Raw genomic sequence first — 19,004 nt, 5'->3', positions numbered from 1 at the left:
CTGTGCACAGTGCTCCAAGTGTGGTCCAACCAAGGTATATGGAGACCAGAACTGTGCACGGTGCTCCAAGTGTGGTCTAACCAAGGTATATGGAGACCAGAGCTATGTAAGGGATATGGAACCAAGGCGGGTATAGGGAGTTCGGACACAGACCTGCCCCACTCATTGAATGGTGGAACAGGCTCGAGGGGCTGAATGTTGTCCTCCTGTTCCTATCGCCCTTCCCAGTGTGTGGTCAAACCAGCACTGCAGCTTTCAATGCATGGGTCCGATGGTTTTGGCGAGATTAATTTCAAAAGGAGTTTGGGCTAAATTGCGATTGCTTTCTCTCCCCTTTCCCCCCGCCCACCCCCACCCCGACAGGAGTACCCCTGGATCCTGAGCGCTTCCGACGATCAAACCATCCGGATTTGGAATTGGCAGTCCCGGACTTGTGTGTGGTGAGTTCTCCTGATCTCGCCGGTCAAGTGGGGTTGGGAAGCCAAAACCATTGCTCCAAAGGAGATGATTTCCTCCGTGATCGAGGCCCGGTGTCGAGCCCAACAAGAGGCACGGTTTGGACTGGGAGGGGGGAATGATGGGAGGGGAGGGGTAAAATCCTCCTTAAATGGTGTTCAATTTAATTCTGATTGCCTCCTTTCTTGTGTCGCTTCCCTCTCTCCTCCCGATAGCGTCCTGACCGGACACAACCACTATGTGATGTGCGCCCAGTTCCACCCGTCTGAAGACCTGGTCGTCTCTGCCAGTTTGGACCAGACAGTTCGCGTCTGGGATATTTCTGGTGAGTTGGGTGTCTGGTGAATGTGGGGGGTGGGGGGTGCGGAGGCAGGCCCTTGGAAATGGAGGAGGGTGGCAGAGTCTGGGAGGAGTGCTCCAAATGTGATCTAACCAAGGTATATGGAGACCAGAACTGTGCACAGTGCTCCAAGTGTGGTCTAACCAAGGTATATGGAGACCAGAACTGTGCACGGTGCTCCAAGTGTGGTCTAACCAAGGTATATGGAGACCAGAACTGTGCACAGTGCTCCAAATGTGATCTAACCAAGGTATATGGAGACCAGAACTGTGCACAGTGCTCCAAGTGTGGTCTAACCAAGGTATATGGAGACCAGAACTGTGCACAGTGCTCCAAGTGTGGTCTAACCAAGGTACATGGAGACCAGAACTGTGCACAGTGCTCCAAGTGTGGTCTAACCAAGGTATATGGAGACCAGAACTGTGCACAGTGCTCCAAGTGTGCTCTAACCAAGGTATATGGAGACCAGAACTGTGCACAGTGCTCCAAGTGTGGTCTAACCAAGGTATATGGAGACCAGAACTGTGCACAGTGCTCCGAGTGTGGTCTAACCAAAGGATATGGAGACCAGAACTGTGCGCAGTGCTCCGAGTGTGGTCTAACCAAGGTATATGGAGACCAGAACTGTGCACAGTGCTCCAAGTGTGGTCTAACCAAAGGATATGGAGACCAGAACTGTGCGCAGTGCTCCAAGTGTGGTCTAAACCAAGGTATACAGAGACCAGAACTGTGCACAGTGCTCCAAGTGTGGTCTAACCAAGGTATATGGAGACCAGAACTGTGCACAGTGCTCCAAGTGTGGTCTAACCAAGGTATATGGAGACCAGAACTGTGCACAGTGCTCCAAGTGTGGTCTAATCAAGATATATGGAGACCAGAACTGTGCACAGTGCTCCAAGTGTGGTCTAACCAAGGTATATGGAGACCAGAACTGTGCACAGTGCTCCAAGTGTGGTCTAACCAAGGTATATGGAGACCGGAACTGTGCACAGTGCTCCAAGTGTGGTCTAACCAAGGTATATGGAGACCAGAACTGTGCACAATGCTCCAAGTGTGGTCTAACCAAGGTATATGGAGACCAGAACTGTGCACAGTGCTCCAAGTGTGGTCTAACCAAGGTATATGGAGACCGGAACTGTGCACAGTGCTCCAAGTGTGGTCTAACCAAGGTATATGGAGACCAGAACTGTGCACAATGCTCCAAGTGTGGTCTAACCAAGGTATATGGAGACCAGAACTGTGCACAGTGTTCCAAGTGTGGTCTAACCAAGGTATATGGAGACCAGAACTGTGCACCGAGCTCCAAGTGTGGTCTAACCAAGGTATATGGAGACCAGAACTGTGCACAGTGCTCCAAGTGTGGTCTAACCAAGGTATATGGAGACCAGAACAGTGCACAGTGCTCCAAGTGTGGTCTAACCAAGGTATATGGAGACCAGAACTGTGCACAATGCTCCAAGTGTGTCTAACCAAGGTATATGGAGACCAGAACTGTGCACAGTGCTCCAAGTGTGGTCTAACCAAGGGATATGGAGACAGAACTGTGCACAGTGCTCCAAGTGTGGTCTAACCAAGGGATATGGAGACCAGAACTGTGCACAGTGCTCCAAGTGTGGTCTAACCAAGGTATATGGAGACCAGAACTGTGCACCGTGCTCCAAGTGTGCTCCAAGTGTGGTCTAACCAAGGTATATGGAGACCAGAACTGTGCACCGTGCTCCAAGTGTGGTCTAACCAAGGTATATGGAGACCAGAACTGTGCACCGTGCTCCCAAGCACCTCTCGCTCTCTTGCCCCGCTGTCTCGCTCCCCTGCCCCCCCCTGGCCTGGTGTGTCTCCTGGAGGGGGCGATGCAGTTGAGGCTTTTCATGCAATGATGTCTCTTTTCCCCCCCCAAACCCTTTTCCCGCAGGACTCCGGAAGAAAACCTGTCCCCGGGGGCGGTGGAGAGTGACGTTCGGGGAATCTCTGGCGTCGACCTCTTCGGGACCACTGATGCTGTTGTCAAGCATGTCTTGGAGGTATGTGTGTGTCTCTCTCTCTCTCTCTCTCTCTCTGTCTCTGTCTCTCTCTGTCTCTCTCTCTCCTCTCTCTCTCTCTCTCTCTCTCTCTCTCTCTGTCTCTGTCTCTCTCTGCCTCTCTCTCTGTGTCTCTCTCTCTCTCTCTCTCTCTCTCTCTCTCTCTCTGTCTCTCTCTCTCTGTCTCTGTCTCTCTCTCTGTCTCTCTCTCTGTCTCTCTCTCTCTCTCTCTCTCTGTCTCTCTCTCTGTCTCTCTCTCTCTCTCTCTCTCTGTCTCTGTCTCTGTCTCTCTCTGCCTCTCTCTCTGCCTGTGTCCTCCCTAACACTCTCTGCCTGCACAACACAATATTCGTGCAGCAGTTTGCAGAGTACAGAGGGTGATGATCGAAGGTTGTTTCTGTGACTGGAAGCCTGTGTCCAGTGGTGTATCGCAGGGATCGGTGCTGGGTCCCTTGCTGTTTGTCGTGTACATTAATGATTTATAGATATGAATGTAGGAGGTGTATGATAAGTACGTTTGTAGATGACACGAAAATTGGTGGGGTGGTAAATAGCGAGGAGGGAAGCCTCAGGCTACAGGACGATATAGACGGGTTGGTCAGATGGGCAGAACAGTGGCAAATGGAATTTAACCCTGAAAGTGTGAGGTGATGCATTTTGGGAGGACTAACAAGGCAAGGGAATGCGCAATGAATGGTAGGATCCTAGGAAGGACAGAGGGACCTTGGTGTGCATGTACATAGATCCCTGAAGGCAGCAGGACCGGTAGATAAGGTGGTTAAAAAGGCACATGGGATACTTGCCTTCATTAGCCGAGGCACAGAATATAAGAGCAGGGAGGTTATGATGGAGCTGCACAAAACGCTACTTAGGCCACAGCTGGAATACTGTGTGCAGTTCTGGTCGCCACACTATAGGAAGGATGTGATTGCATTGGAGAGGGTGCAGAGGAGATTCACCAGGATGTTACCTGGGATGGAGTGCTTCAGCTATGAAGAGAGACTGGACAGGCTGGAGTTGTTTTCCTTGGAGCAGAGAAGGCTGAGGGGGGAACCTGATTGAGGTGTACAAAATTCTGAGGGGCATAGATAGGGTAGATAGAAAGGTAACATCCTGGTGAATCCACTCTGGTTCCGGGGATGGGGGATCTTGGCTACAAGGACAGGTTGGAGAAGCTGGATTTGTTTTCATTAGAGAAAAGGAGGTTGAGGGGTGATTTGATAGAAGTGTACAAGATTATGACGGGTTTGGATTGTGATGGGCCTTCAATAACCACAAAACTAGAAGTTAGACTTAAACAAGTTGGCTTTTAATCACTAAGATCAGAGCTAACATCTCAACACGCCGACTGGTTCACAGGAATGAGTCATACAGATCCTGGGATCTTTATGTAAGAGAAGTCAGGGGCGGAGCCAAGAGCCAAGACCTGGAACCTCCCAGGTTAGTCGGGAAAGAGGAAGTGAAACTATACACAGTGGGGGAGGGTAATATACATGAGTGCAAAACGAATACAGGATCAAGACAAACAGATTTCATTACAGATAGGCTAGACGGGGAAAGGCTGTTCCCACTAGTTGACGGTACAAGGACGAGGGGACACAGATTTCAGGTTTTGAGCCAGAGATACAGGGGGGGATGTGAGGAAAAACTTATTTACGTAGCGAGTGGTGAGGACCTGGAACTCGCTGCCGACGGAAGTGGTGGAAGCGGAGACACGCGATGTTTTCAAAGGGAGACTGGATAGACACTTGGGGGAAATAAACTTGCAGGGCTACGGGGATAGAGATGGGCCGAATGGTCTCCTCCTGTGCCGTTATGACTCCGAGGAGCAGGGGGAGGCCGTTCGGCCCCGGGGAGGCCGTTCGGCCCCCTCGAGCCTGCCCGACCATTCAATAAGATCATGGCTGATCTTCGACCTCAACTCCACTCCGCCCACCCAATCTCTTGATTCCTCACGAGTCCAACAATCTACCGATCTCGGCCTTGAATATACTCAACGACGGAGCCTCCACAGCCCTCTGGGGCAGAGAATTCCAAAGATTCACCGCCCTCTGAGTGAAGAAATTCCTCCTCATCTCAGTCCTAAATGGCCGACCCCTTATTCTGAGACTGTGACCCCTGGTTCTAGGCTCCCCAGCCAAGGGGGAATCATCCTCTCTGCATCTACCCTGTCAATCCCTCTCAGAATCTTGCATGTTTCAATGAGATCACCTCTTGTTCTTCTAAACTATAGAGATTATAGGCCAGGCCTACTCAATCTCTCCTCGTAGAACAACCATCTCATCCCAGGAACCAGTCTGGTGAACCTTCATTCATGATATTATAAGATAATAAAGCAAGTATTCTTAAAAAAAAAACCCAACTAATCCATGATAATCTTACAGGTAGATACAGCACTGGGTTAGAGACAGAGTAAAGCTCCCTCTACAATGTCCCATCAAACACTCCCAGGGCAGGTACAGCACGGGTTAGATACAGAGTAAAGCTCCCTCTACACTGTCCCGTCAAACACTCCCAGGGCAGGTACAGCACGGGGTTAGATACAGAGTAAAGCTCCCTCTACAATGTCCCATCAAACACTCCCAGGGCAGGTACAGCACGGGGTTAGATTCAGAGTAAAGCTCCCTCTACACTGTCCCATCAAACACTCCCAGGGCAGGTACAGCACGGGGTTAGATACAGAGTAAAGCTCCCTCGACACTGTCCCATCAAACACTCCCAGGGCAGGTACAGCACGGGTTAGATACAGAGTAAAGCTCCCTCTACACTGTCCCATCAACACTCCCAGGGCAGGTACAGCACGGGGTTAGATACAGAGTAAAGCTCCCTCTACACTGTCCCATCAAACACTCCCAGGGCAGGTACAGCACGGGGTTAGATACAGAGTAAAGCTCCCTCTACACTGTCCTATCAAACACTCCCAGGGCAGGTACAGCACGGGGTTAGATACAGAGTAAAGCTCCCTCGACACTGTCCCATCAAACACTCCCAGGGCAGGTACAGCACGGGTTAGATACAGAGTAAAGCTCCCTCTACATTGTCCCATCAAACACTCCCAGGGCAGGTACAGCACGGGTTAGATACAGAGTAAAGCTCCCTCTACACTGTCCCATCAAACACTCCCAGGGCAGGTACAGCACGGGTTAGATACAGAGTAAAGCTCCCTCTGCACTGTCCCATCAAACACTCCCAGGGCAGGTACAGCACGGGGTTTGATACAGAGTAAAGCTCCCTCTACACTGTCCCATCAAACACTCCCAGGGCAGGTACAGCGCGGGGTTAGATACAGAATAAAGCTCCCTCTACACTGTCCCATCAAACACTCCCAGGGCAGGTACAGCACGGGGTTAGATACAGAGTAAAGCTCCCTCTACACTGTCCCATCAAACACTCCCAGGGCAGGTACAGCACAGGTTAGATACAGAGTAAAGCTCCCTCTGCACTGTCCCATCAAACACTCGCAGGGCTGGTACAGCACGGGGTTAGATACAGAGTAAAGCTCCCTCTGCACTGTCCCATCAAACACTCGCAGGGCTGGTACAGCACGGGTGAGACTCTGAGGCTCTGTTCTACCTCCTGCAGGGTCACGATCGAGGCGTGAACTGGGCAGCCTTCCATCCCACGATGCCCCTGATCGTGTCCGGCGCGGATGACCGTCAAGTCAAGATCTGGCGAATGAATGGTGAGTAAGACGGTGTCTGGGCCTGCTCCTGTCTTCCCATGTCCCCTCGCTACCCGACTCCAGTCTGACCCCCTCTCCCTGTCTGTCTCTTGCTCGCTCTCACTCGATCAGATTCCAAAGCCTGGGAGGTGGACACCTGTCGCGGACACTACAACAATGTCTCCTGTGCGGTCTTCCATCCGCGCCAAGAGCTCATCCTCAGCAACTCGGAGGACAAAAGCATTCGAGTCTGGGACATGTCCAAGAGGTGAGTGAGGGCTCCTTCCGACGCGAGGCGGTGGGGGGGGAGGGGTTGTCGGATGGCGTGTGGGGCCCAGCGGCGCTTTGCGATCCCCGGGGAGGGCTCCCTCGGTACCGCCCCTCCGACGGTGCGGCGCTCCCTCGGCTGAATCGGAGCTGGACGGGAGGGTGGGTAGAGGAGACCGCGGTATTCCGAAGAACTGATGAAGGGAACGCGAGAAATGAAAGCATGGCGGTGGAATGTATGTCTTTTCTGCTTAACTGTGACCGCCTCTCTCTCTCTCTCTCTCTCTCCCGAGCAGGACTGGGGTGCAAACATTCCGGCGAGACCATGACCGCTTCTGGGTCCTCGGGGCCCACCCCAACCTCAACTTATTCGCAGCAGGTGAGATGTGAGGGATTGGGCGGTGGGCGTGCGTGTTAGAAGACTTTTCGACTGCGCCTTTCGCTACTCCGAGACTTCCCAAGTTGCTTCACAGCCGATTAAGTGCTTTTTCTGAAGTGCGGTTGTTATGTAGGAAACGCGACAGCCAATTGGCGTACAGCAAGCTCCCACAAGCAGCAATGTGATAATGACCACGTCATCTTTTGAGCGATAAATATTGGCACCAGGACACCTCAGGGGTAACGCCACTGCTCGTCTTCGAAATGGTGGCCGTGGGATCTTTTACCTCCGACAGTGCGGCGCTCCCTCAGTGATATACCTATCAATTCCTCCAATAAAAGGCGAAGAGTTACGAAGGTGACTAAAGGTTTTTATTGACTAAATAACAGAGCCCACTCTCGTGGGTGATCCGATCCAAGCAGGAGGAATACCAGCCAGTTGCCACACTGCTATACCTGGGATGACCACTGCCGACTCCGCCTTGGCTCCACCCACCAGGCCAGGTATAAAGGTGAGCGACTGGCTGGTATTCCTCCTGCTTGGATCGGATCACCCACGAGAGTGGGCTCTGTTATTTAGTCAATAAAAACCTTTAGTCACCTTCGTAACTCTTCGCCTTTTATTGGAGGAATTGATAGGTATATCACTGAGGGAGCGTAGCGAGGGCTTCAGCTTTTTCCATGCTGAGGTCTTTAGCTTCCAGCAGTCTTTGCCGTGAGTACTCGGACCGTAGGCCTTTCAGGAATGCGTCGCGGATATTATCTTCAGTATTTTCGGCTGCCGACACCGATTTAAAGTCACAGTTCCTGGCGAGTGCATATAGCGCCTGTGAGAATTCGGCTACTGATTCTCCTGGCTGTTGCGGCCGTGATCTTAGGAGGTGCCTAGCGTACATGTAGTTTACCGGGGTCCGGTACTTCTGTTTCAGCAGGTTGATGGCGGTCTCGTAGGTAGTCATGTCCTCGATGAGAGTGTATACTCTCGGGCTCAGTTGTGCCTGCAGGACACTTAGTTTGGATGCCTGAGGGACGCTGGATTCTCTCAGGTATGATTCGAAGCAGACCAGCCAGTGTTTAAAGTCTGCGGCTGAGTTTGCTGCTCGTGGGTTCAGGTCCAGGTACGGCGGTCTGAGGGCTCGCAGCCAAGCTGGCTGGTGTGGCTGTGCTCCTGGGAGCTGCGCTGGTGGCTCCTCCGCCGGTTGTGACTCGTTGTCGGACATCATTAAATTTAGTCAATAAAATTGATATACCTATCAATTCCTCCAATAAAAGGCGAAGAGTTACGAAGGTGACTAAAGGTTTTTATTGACTAAATAACAGAGCCCACTCTCGTGGGTGATCCGATCCAAGCAGGAGGAATACCAGCCAGTCGCTCACCTTTATACCTGGCCTGGTGGGTGGAGCCAAGGCGGAGTCGGCAGTGGTCATCCCAGGTATAGCAGTGTGGCAAGAGGCGACCTCGTACCGTGATACAATAGTGGTCAGTGATACAGTTATAACGAACAGTGGTGAACAGTGCTAACTACTAACAGTGATACGATAGTGAACGTGGTTTACCACACTCAGTACTGCCCCTCCGACAGTGCGGCGCTCCCTCAGTACTGCCCCTCCGACAGTGCGGTGCTCCCTCAGTACTGCCCCTCCGACAGTGCGGCGCTCCCTCAGTACTGCCCCTCCGACAGTGCGGCGCTCCCTCAGTACTGACCCTCCGACAGTGCGGCGCTCCCTCAGTACTGCCTCTCCGACAGTGCGGCGCTCCCTCAGTACTGCCCCTCCGACAGTGCGGCGCTCCCTCAGTACCGCCCCTCCGACAGTGCGGCGCTCCCTCAGTACGGCCCCTCCGACAGTGCGGCGCTCCCTCAGTACTGCCCCCTCCGACAGTGCGGCGCTCCCTCAGTACTGCCCCCTCCGACAGTGCGGTGCTCCCTCAGTACTGACCCTCCGACAGTGCGGCGCTCCCTCAGTACTGCCTCTCCGACAGTGCGGCGCTCCCTCAGTACCGCCCCTCCGACAGTGCGGCGCTCCCTCAGTACCGCCCCTCCGACAGTGCGGCGCTCCCTCAGTACTTCACCGGAGTGTCGGCCTAGGTTATGGGATCAAGTGTCTGGAGTGGGACTCGAACCCACGACCTTCTGACTCAGAGGATAGAATGCTACCAAGTAGCCGGCTCCTTTCAAGTGTATTCGGTTTTCCTTTTCCTTTCCCCCTGTGTCAGCGCGTTCCACATTCTCACCTCTCTCTGGGTAAGGACGTATCTCCTGAATTCCCTATTGGATTTATTAGTGACTGTCTTCTATTGATGGCCGCATGTTCTGGTCTTCCCACAAGTGGGCACATCTTCTCTACATCTATCCTGTCGAACTCCTTCATAATCTTGGAGACCTCTATTAGATCAGCCTTCTCTCTTCTAGAGAAGAGACGCAGCCTGATCAATCTTTCCTGATAGGTATACCTTCTCAGTTGTGGTATCATCCTTGTAAACCTCTGATTGCACCCTCTCCAGTGCTTCTATATCCTTTATATATAATGTGGAGACCAGAACTGTGCAAAGTGCTCCAAGTGTGGTCTAACCAAGGTATATGGAGACCTGAACTGTGCACAGTGCTCCAAGTGTGGTCTAACCAAGGTATATGGTGACCAGAACTGTGCGCAGTGCTCCAAGTGTGGTATAACCAAGGTATATGGAGACCAGGACTGTGCACAGTGCTCCAAGTGTGGTCTAACCAAGGTGTATGGGAGACCAGAACTGTGCACAGTGCTCCAAGTGTGGTCTAACCAAGGTATATGGAGACCAGAACTGTGCACAGTGCTCCAAGTGTGGTCTAACCAAGGTATATGGAGACCAGAACTGTGCACAGTGCTCCAAGTGTGGTCTAACCAAGGTATATGGAGACCAGAACTGTGCACAGTGCTCCAAGTGTGGTCTAACCAAGGTATATGGAGACCAGAACTGTGCACAGTGCTCCAAGTGTGGTCTAACCAAGGTATATGGAGACCTGAACTGTGCACAGTGCTCCAAGTGTGGTCTAACCAAGGTATATGGTGACCAGAACTGTGCGCAGTGCTCCAAGTGTGGTATAACCAAGGTATATGGAGACCAGGACTGTGCACAGTGCTCCAAGTGTGGTCTAACCAAGGTGTATGGGAGACCAGAACTGTGCACAGTGCTCCAAGTGTGGTCTAACCAAGGTATATGGAGACCAGAACTGTGCACAGTGCTCCAAGTGTGGTCTAACCAAGGTATATGGAGACCAGAACTGTGCACAGTGCTCCAAGTGTGGTCTAACCAAGGTATATGGAGACCAGAACTGTGCACAGTGCTCCCAGTGTGGTCTAACCAAGGTATATGGAGACCAGAACTGTGCACAGTGCTCCAAGTGTGGTCTAACCAAGGTGTATGGAGACCAGAACTGTGGACAGTGCTCCAAGTGTGGTCTAACCAAGGTATATGGAGACCAGAACTGTGCACAGTGCTCCAAGTGTGGTCTAACCAAGGTGTATGGAGACCCGAACTGTAACCTCCTCCAGCCCCTACAACCCTCCCTATCTCTGTAACCTCCTCCAGCCCCCTACACCCCTCCCTATCTCTGTAACCTTCTCCAGTCCCTACACCCCTCCCTATCTCTGTAACCTCCTCCAGCCCTTCAACCCTCCGAGATCTCTGCGCTCCTCCAATTCCGGCCTCTTGCGCATCCCCCGATGTCCATCGCTCCACCATTGGCGGCCGTGCCTTCAGCTGCCTGGGCCCTGAGCTCTGGAATTCCCTCCCTAAACCTCTCCGCCTCTCTCTCCTCCTTTAGGACGCTCCTTAAAACCTCCCTCTTTGACCCAGCTTCAGGTCACGTAAGAACCTAAGAAATAGGAGCAGGAATAGGCCACTTGGCCCTTCGAGCCTGCTCCGCCATTCAGTAAGATCATGGCCGATCTTGGGCTCAAAGCCACTTCCCTGCCCGCTCCCCATAACCCTTCACTCCCTTATCTTGTCACCTGTCCCTAATATCGCCTTATGTGGTTCGCTGTCAAATTGTGTTTGATGAGAGGATTCGAGTACAGGAGCAAGGATGTTTTGCTGCAGTTGTACAGGGCCTTGGTGAGACTGCACCTTGAGTATTGTGTGCAGTTTTGGTCGCCTTATCTGAGGAAGGATGTTCTTGCCATGGAGGGAGTGCAGCGAAGATTCACCAGGCTGATACCTGGGATGGCAGGAATGACGTATGAGGAGAGATTGGGTCGATTGGGCTTATACTCGCTGGAGTTTAGAAGAATGAGAGGGGATCTCATTGAAACTTATAAAATTCTAACAGGACTAGACGCAGGAAGGATGTTCCCGACGGTCGGGGAGTCCAGAACCAGGGGTCACAGTCGAAGGATAAGGGGTAAGCCATTTAAGACTGAGATGAGGAGGAATTTCTTCACCCAGAGAGTGGTGAACCTGTGGAATTCTCTACCACAGAAGGCAGTAGAGGCCAATTCATTAAATATATTCAAGAAGGAGTTGGATATATTTCTTGAGGCTAAAGTGATCAAGGGATATGGGGAGAAGGCAGGGACAGGGTACTGAATTTGGATGATCAGCCATGATCTCATTGAATGGCGGAGCAGGCTCGAGGGGCCGAATGGCCCACTCCTGCTCCTATCTTATATGTTTCTATAATCGCTCCTGTGAAGCGGCTTGGGACCTTTTATACTATGTTAAAAGGCGCTATATAAATGCAGGTTGTGGTTGTTGGAGGTAAAAGAGGCCATGTTGACTGTTGTGTTGTTACCTCCCCGACCCTCGACCCCGGCACAGGTCATGACAGCGGGATGATCGTCTTCAAACTGGAGCGCGAGAGGCCAGCGTACGCGGTTCACGGGAACGCGCTCTTCTACGTGAAAGATCGCTTCCTGCGCCAGCTGGATTTCCACAGCTCCAAGGACGTGGCAGTGATGCAGCTACGCAGGTCAGTGGACACCCTGCAGAGTAAGACTCCCTCCGCACTGTCCCATCAAACACTCCCAGGGCAGGTACAGCACGGGGTTAGATACAGAGTAAAGCTCCCTCTACACTGTCCCATCAAACACTCCCAGGGCAGGTACAGCACGGGTTAGATACAGAGTAAAGCTCCCTCTACACTGTCCCATCAAACACTCCCAGGGCAGGTACAGCACGGGTTAGATACAGAGTAAAGCTCCCTCTACACTGTCCCATCAAACACTCCCAGGGCAGGTACAGCACGGGGTTAGATACAGAGTAAAGCTCCCTCTACACTGTCCCATCAAACACTCCCAGGGCAGGTACAGCACGGGTTAGATACAGAGTAAAGCTCCCTCTACACTGTCCCGTCAAACACTCCCAGGGCAGGTACAGCACGGGGTTAGATACAGAGTAAAGCTCCCTCTACACTGTCCCATCAAACACTCCCAGGGCAGGTACAGCACGGGTTAGATACAGAGTAAAGCTCCCTCTACACTGTCCCATCAAACACTCCCAGGGCAGGTACAGCACGGGGTTAGATACAGAGTAAAGCTCCCTCTACACTGTTCCATCAAACACTCCCAGGGCAGGTACAGCACGGGGTTAGATACAGAGTAAAGCTCCCTCTACACTGTCCCATCAAACACTCCCAGGGCAGGGACAGCACGGGGTTAGATACAGAGTAAAGCTCCCTCTACACTGTCCCATCAAACACTCCCAGGGCAGGTACAGCACGGGGTTAGATACAGAGTAAAGCTCCCTCTACACTGTCCCATCAAACACTCCCAGGGCAGGTACAGCAGATTCCCAGACGGTGCTGATTTCTCTCTCCCTCTTCCTTTACCCACAGCGGCTCCAAGTTTCCAGTCTTCAGCATGTCGTATAATCCAGCGGAGAATTCTGTCCTCCTGTGTACGGTAAGGTCTCAAGCAGCTTCCAGGCTCAATAGCGGACTTGATGGAAAAGTTTCGGATTTCCCACGACAACGTGCATTTATATAGCGCCTTTAACGTTGTAAAACCTCCCAAGGTGCTTCACAGGAGCGATTATCAGACAGAATCTGACACGGAGCCACATCAGGAGACATTAGGACAGGTGACCAAAAGCTGGGTCAAAGAGGGAGGTTTTAAGGAGCGTCTTAAAGGAGGAGAGAGAGGCGGAGAGGTTTAGGGAGGGAATTCCAGAGCTCGGGGCCCCAGGCAGCTGAAGGCACGGCCGCCAATGGTGGAGCGATGGAAATCGGGGGATGCTCAAGAGGCCAGAATTGGAGGAGCGCAGAGATCTCGGAGGGTTGTGGTGCTGGAGGAGGTTACAGAGATAGGGAGGGTTGTAAGGGCTGGAGGGGGTTACAGAGATAGGGAGGGGCGTAGGGGCTGGAGGAGGTTGGAGATAGGGAGGGGTGCAGGGGCAGGAGGAGGTTACAGAGATAGGGAGGGGTGTAGGGCTGGAGGAGGTTACAGAGATAGGGAGGGTTGTTGGGCTGGAGGAGGTTACAGAGATAGGGAGGGGTGTAGGGGCTGGAGGAGGTTACAGAGATAGGGAGGGGTGTAGGGGCTGGAGGGGGTTACAGAGATAGGGAGGGGCGTAGGGGCTGGAGGAGGTTGGAGATAGGGAGGGGTGAAGGGGCTGGAGGAGGTTACAGAGATAGGGAGGGGTGTAGGGGCTGGAGGAGGTTACAGAGATAGGGAGGGTTGCAGGGCTGGAGGAGGTTACAGAGATAGGGAGGGGTGTAGGGGCTGGAGGAGGTTACAGAGATAGGGAGGGGTGTAGGGGCTGGAGGAGGTTACAGAGATAGGGAGGGGTGTAGGGGCTGGAGGAGGTTACAGAGATAGGGAGGGGTGTAGGGGCTGGAAGAGGTTACAGAGATAGGGAGGGGTGTAGGGGCTGGAGGAGGTTACAGAGATAGGGAGGGGTGTAGGGGCTGGAGGAGGTTACAGAGATAGGGAGGGGTGTAGGGGCTGGAGGAGGTTACAGAGATAGGGAGGGGTGTAGGGGCTGGAGGAGGTTACAGAGATAGGGAGGGTGTAGGGCTGGAGGAGGTTACAGAGATAGGGAGGGGTGTCGGGGCTGGAGGAGGTTACAGAGATAGGGAGGGGTGTAGGGGCTGGAGGAGGTTACAGAGATTGGGAGGGTTGTAGGGGCTGGAGGAGGTTACAGAGATAGGGAGGGGTGTCGGGGCTGGAGGAGGTTACAGAGATAGGGAGGGTTGTAGGGGCTGGAGGAGGTTACAGAGATAGGGAGGGGTGTAGGGGCTGGAGGAGGTTACAGAGATAGGGAGGGGTGTAGGCGCTGGAGGAGGTTACAGTGATAGGGAGGGGTGTAGGGGCTGGAGGAGGTTACAGAGATAGGGAGGGGTGCAGGGGCTGGAGGAGGTTACAGAGATAGGGAGGGGTGTAGGGGCTGGAGGAGGTTACAGAGATAGGGAGGGGTGCAGGGGCTGGAGGAGGTTACAGAGATAGGGAGGGGTGTAGGGGCTGGAGGAGGTTACAGAGATTGGGAGGGGTGTAGGGGCTGGAGGAGGTTACAGAGATAGGGAGGGTGTAGGGCTGGAGGAGGTTACAGAGATTGGGAGGGTTGTAGGGGCTGGAGGAGGTTACAGAGATAGGGAGGGGTGTAGGGGCTGGAGGAGGTTACAGAGATAGGGAGGGTTGTAGGGGCTGGAGGAGGTTACAGAGATAGGGAGGGGTGTAGGGGCTGGAGGAGGTTTCAGAGATAGGGAGGGGTGTAGGCGCTGGAGGAGGTTACAGTGATAGGGAGGGGTGTAGGGGCTGGAGGAGGTTACAGAGATAGGGAGGGGTGCAGGGGCTGGAGGAGGTTACAGAGATAGGGAGGGGTGTAGGGGCTGGAGGAGGTTACAGAGATAGGGAGGGTTGCAGGGGCTGGAGGAGGTTACAGAGATAGGGAGGGGTGTAGGGGCTGGAGGAGGTTACAGAGATTGGGAGGGTTGTAGGGGCTGGAGGAGGTTACAGAGATAGGGAGGGGTGTAGGCGCTGGAGGAGGTTACAGTGATAGGGAGGGGTGTAGGGGCTGGAGGAGGTTACAGAGATAGGGAGGGGTGTAGGGGCTGGAGGAGGTTACAGAGATAGGGAGGGGTGTAGGGGCTGGAGGAGGTTACAGTGATAGGGAGGGGTGTAGGGGCTGGAGGAGGTTACAGAGATAGGGAGGGGTGTAGAGGCTGGAGGAGGTTACAGAGATAGGGAGGGGTGTAGGGGCTGGAGGAGGTTACAGAGATAGGGAGGGGAGTAGGGGCTGGAGGAGGTTACAGAGATAGGGAGGGGTGTAGAGGCTGGAGGAGGTTACAGAGATAGGGAGGGGTGTAGGGGCTGGAGGAGGTTACAGAGATAGGGAGGGGAGTAGGGGCTGGAGGAGGTTACAGAGATAGGGAGGGGTGTCGGGGCTGGAGGAGGTTACAGAGATAGGGAGGGTGTAGGGGCTGGAGGAGGTTACAGAGATAGGGAGGGGTGTAGGGGCTGGAGGAGGTTACAGAGATAGGGAGTGGTGTAGGGGCTGGAGGAGGTTACAGAGATAGGGAGGGGTGTAGGGGCTGGAGGATGTTACAGAGATAGGGAGGGGTGTAGGGGCTGGAGGAGGTTACAGAGATAGGGAGGGGTGTAGGGGCTGGAGGAGGTTACAGAGATAGTGAGGGGTGTAGGGGCTGGAGGAGGTTACAGAGATAGGGAGGGGTGTAGGGGCTGGAGGAGGTTTCAGAGGCGTTTCCATTAGTGGCCATAAACATAAGACGGTCGTTAGCGAATCCAATAAGGAATCCAGGAGAAACATTTTTAAATTCATTCCTGGGTTGTGGGCGTCGCTGGCAAGGCCAGTATTTATTGCCCATCCCCAGTCGCCCCTTGAGAAGGCGGTGTTGAGCCGCCTTGAACCGCTGCAGTCCGTGTGGTGAAGGTGCTCCCACAGTGCTGTTAGGGAGGGAGTTCCAGGATTTTGACACAGCGACGATGAAGGAACGGTCGATATATTTCCAAGTCAGGATGGTGTGTGACTTGGAGGGGAACTTGGAGGCGGTGGTGTTCACATGCGCCTGCTGCCCTTGTCCTTCTAGGTGGAAGAGGTCGCGGGTTTGGGAGTTGCTGCCGAAGAATATCTTTGCCCAGAGAGTGGCGAGAATGCGGAACTTGTTGCCACAGGGAGTGGTCGAGGCGATTAGCAGAGATACATTTAAGAAATCAGGGTGTCCAAGTGCATGAGGAAGGATGTTCTTGCCATGGAGGGAGTGCAGCACCAGACTGATACCTGGGATGGCAGGAATGACGTATGAGGAGAGATTGGGTCGATTGGGCTTGTATTTGCTGGAGTTTAGAAGAATGCGAGAGGATCTCATTGAAACTTATAAAATTCTAACAGGACTGGACAGACTAGATGCAGGGAGGATGTTCCCGATGGCGGGGGAGTCCAGAACCAGGGCTCACAGTCTAAGGATAAGGGGTAAGCCATTTAGGACAGAGATGAGGAGGAATTTCTTCACCCAGAGAGTGGTGAACCTGTGGAATTCTCTCCCAAAGAGGGCGGTGGAGGCCAATTCATTAAGTATATCCAAGAAAGAGTTGGATATATTTCTTAAGGCTAAAGGGATCAAGGGATATGGGGAGAAGGCAGGGACCGGGTACTGAATTTGGATGATCAGCCATGATCTCATTAAATAGCGGAGCAGGCCCGAGGGGCCGTCCTATCTTCTATGTTTCTATGAATCGCAAAAGGTTAGTGTGCAGGTACAGCAAGTAATTAGGAAAGCTAATAGAATGTTATCGTTTATTGCGAAGGGAATCCAATACAAAAGTAGGGAGGTTATGCTTCAGTTATACAGGGCATTGGTGAGACCACATCTGGAGTACTGTGTCCAATATTGGTCTCCTTATTTAAGGACGGATGTAAATGCGTTGGAAGCAGTTCAGAGAAGGTTTACTAGACTTAATACCTGGAATGGGCGGGCTGTCTTATGAGGAAAGGTTGGACAGACTGGGCTTGTACCCGCTGGAGTTTAGAAGAATAAGAGGTGACTTGATTGAAACATATAACATCCTGAGGGGTTTGGACAGGGTGGATGTGGAGAGGATGTTTCCCCTCGTGGGAGAATCTAGAACTAGGGGTCACTGTTTAAAAATAAGGTGTGGCCCATTTAAGACAGAGATGAGTAGAAGTTATGATGGAGCTGTACAAAACGCTAGTTAGGCCACAGCTGGAATACTGTGTGCAGTTCTGGTCGCCACACTATAGGAAGGATGTGATTGCATTGGAGAGGGTGCAGAGGAGATTCACCAGGACGTTACCTGGGCTGGAGCGCCTCAGCTATGAAGAGAGACTGGACAGGCTGGGGTTGTTTTCCTTAGAGCAGAGAAGGCTGAGGAGGGATCTGATTGAGGTGTACAAAATGATGAGGGGCATAGATAGGGTAGATAGGAAGGAACTTTCCCCCTTTAGTAGAGGGGTCAATAACCAGGGGGCATAGTTTCAAGGTAAGGGGCAGGAGTTTTAGAGGGGATTTGAGGACAAACTTTTTCACCCAGAGGGTGGTTGGAATCTGGAACTCACTGCCTGAAAGGGTGGTCGAGGCAGGAACCCTCACAACATTCAAGAAGCATTTAGACGAGCACTTGAAACGTCATAGCATGCAAGGCTACGGACCAAGTGCTGGGAAATGGGATTAGAATAGACGGGGCTTGATGGCCGGCGCGGACACGACGGGCCGAAGGGCCTCTTTCTGTGCTGTGGAACTCTGTGACTCGAAATGGTTTCTCACAGAGGGTCGTGAGTCTTTGGAACTCTCTTCATCAGTGTACAGGAAACTTTGTGCTATCCGGCACCGACGGGACCGTGCTGTTGCTATCCCATCAAAACTGCCGGCCAAACCAGCGCTAACGTTGAAACATACGGAGCTTTTGAGCTCCGTATCTGGCAACAAACCCAACAGCTTCTAAACAGTCGGCCGTACCTTGCAAGCGCCTCTGTAGCTTAGCAACAACTTCAGCGAGACCTTGCAGAGCCTGACTGGTGGGGGAAAAAAAGCAACGAAAAAAAAAACCTGACGAAACGGCTCCTGATTTTTGCCGGTGGCTCGAGCATTCCGGACGGTTATCAAACCAAAGTTTCCTGTATTTGAATATTTTTAAGGCAGAGGTAGATAGATTCTTGATAAGCAAAGGGGGGGGGGTTGAAAGGTTGTGTGGGGCCGAATGTCCTGTGTCTGTGCCTTTGACTTGATGTAACTCTGCAGGGCTCAGTGCTGCATGGGGGGTGGGGGGGGGGGCGGTTGGGTGGAGCGTGGGATCTCCCTGTGCCTGTGTGTGCTGGGAGACGCACCGACTTCCTGGAGAAGCTCACGTTATTCTTTCTCCTCCTTCCCGCAGCGCGCGAGCAACTTGGAGAACAGCACCTATGACCTCTACAGTATTCCCAAGGACTCCGACTCCCAGAATCCGGATGGTGAGTCGAGCCTGGATCCGTCTAGACCAAAGAAAGAAAGCAGTCCCTCAGTACTGCCCCTCTGACAGTGCGGCGCTCCCTCAGTACTGACCCTCCGACGGTGCGGCGCTCCCTCAGTACTGACCCTCCGACGGTGCGGCGCTCCCTCAGTACTGACCCTCCGACAGTGCGGCGCTCCCTCAGTACTGCCCCTCCGATAGTGCGGCGCTCCCTCAGTACTGCCCCTCCGACAGTGCGGCGCTCCCTCAGTACTGACCCTCCGACGGTGCGGCGCTCCCTCAGTACGGACCCTCCGACGGTGCGGCGCTCCCTCAGTACTGCCCCTCCGACAGTGCGGCGCTCCCTCAGTACTGCCCCTCCGACGGTGCGGCGCTCCCTCAGTACTGCCCCTCCGACGGTGCGGCGCTCCCTCAGTACTGCCCCTCCGACGGTGCGGCGCTCCCTCAGTACTGCCCCTCCGACGGGGCGGCGCTCCCTCAGTACTGCCTC

General features: G+C 53.3%; 1 protein-coding gene across 1 annotated transcript in view; it reads left to right on the top strand.

Annotated features, from left to right (window-relative positions):
* The first annotated feature begins 504 nt into the window (after window positions 1–504).
* LOC147087084 (coatomer subunit alpha-like) overlaps window positions 505–19,004 on the top strand; it is a 29,855-nt gene continuing 11,355 nt past the window's right edge. Inside the window, 9 exon segments of the mRNA XM_085978038.1 lie at window positions 505–554; window positions 728–781; window positions 2,709–2,817; window positions 6,397–6,496; window positions 6,608–6,743; window positions 7,039–7,121; window positions 11,913–12,063; window positions 12,928–12,994; window positions 18,440–18,515. Of these exon segments, the coding sequence (XP_085834164.1) occupies window positions 505–554; window positions 728–781; window positions 2,709–2,817; window positions 6,397–6,496; window positions 6,608–6,743; window positions 7,039–7,121; window positions 11,913–12,063; window positions 12,928–12,994; window positions 18,440–18,515 (826 nt within the window).

Source organism: Somniosus microcephalus, unplaced genomic scaffold (genome assembly GCF_052327205.1).
Source record: "Somniosus microcephalus isolate GS21.2 unplaced genomic scaffold, FLI_Smic_1.0 unresolved_chr6, whole genome shotgun sequence".
Taxonomy (NCBI): domain Eukaryota; kingdom Metazoa; phylum Chordata; class Chondrichthyes; order Squaliformes; family Somniosidae; genus Somniosus; species Somniosus microcephalus.
This window is presented reverse-complemented; position numbering and strand designations above follow the sequence as displayed.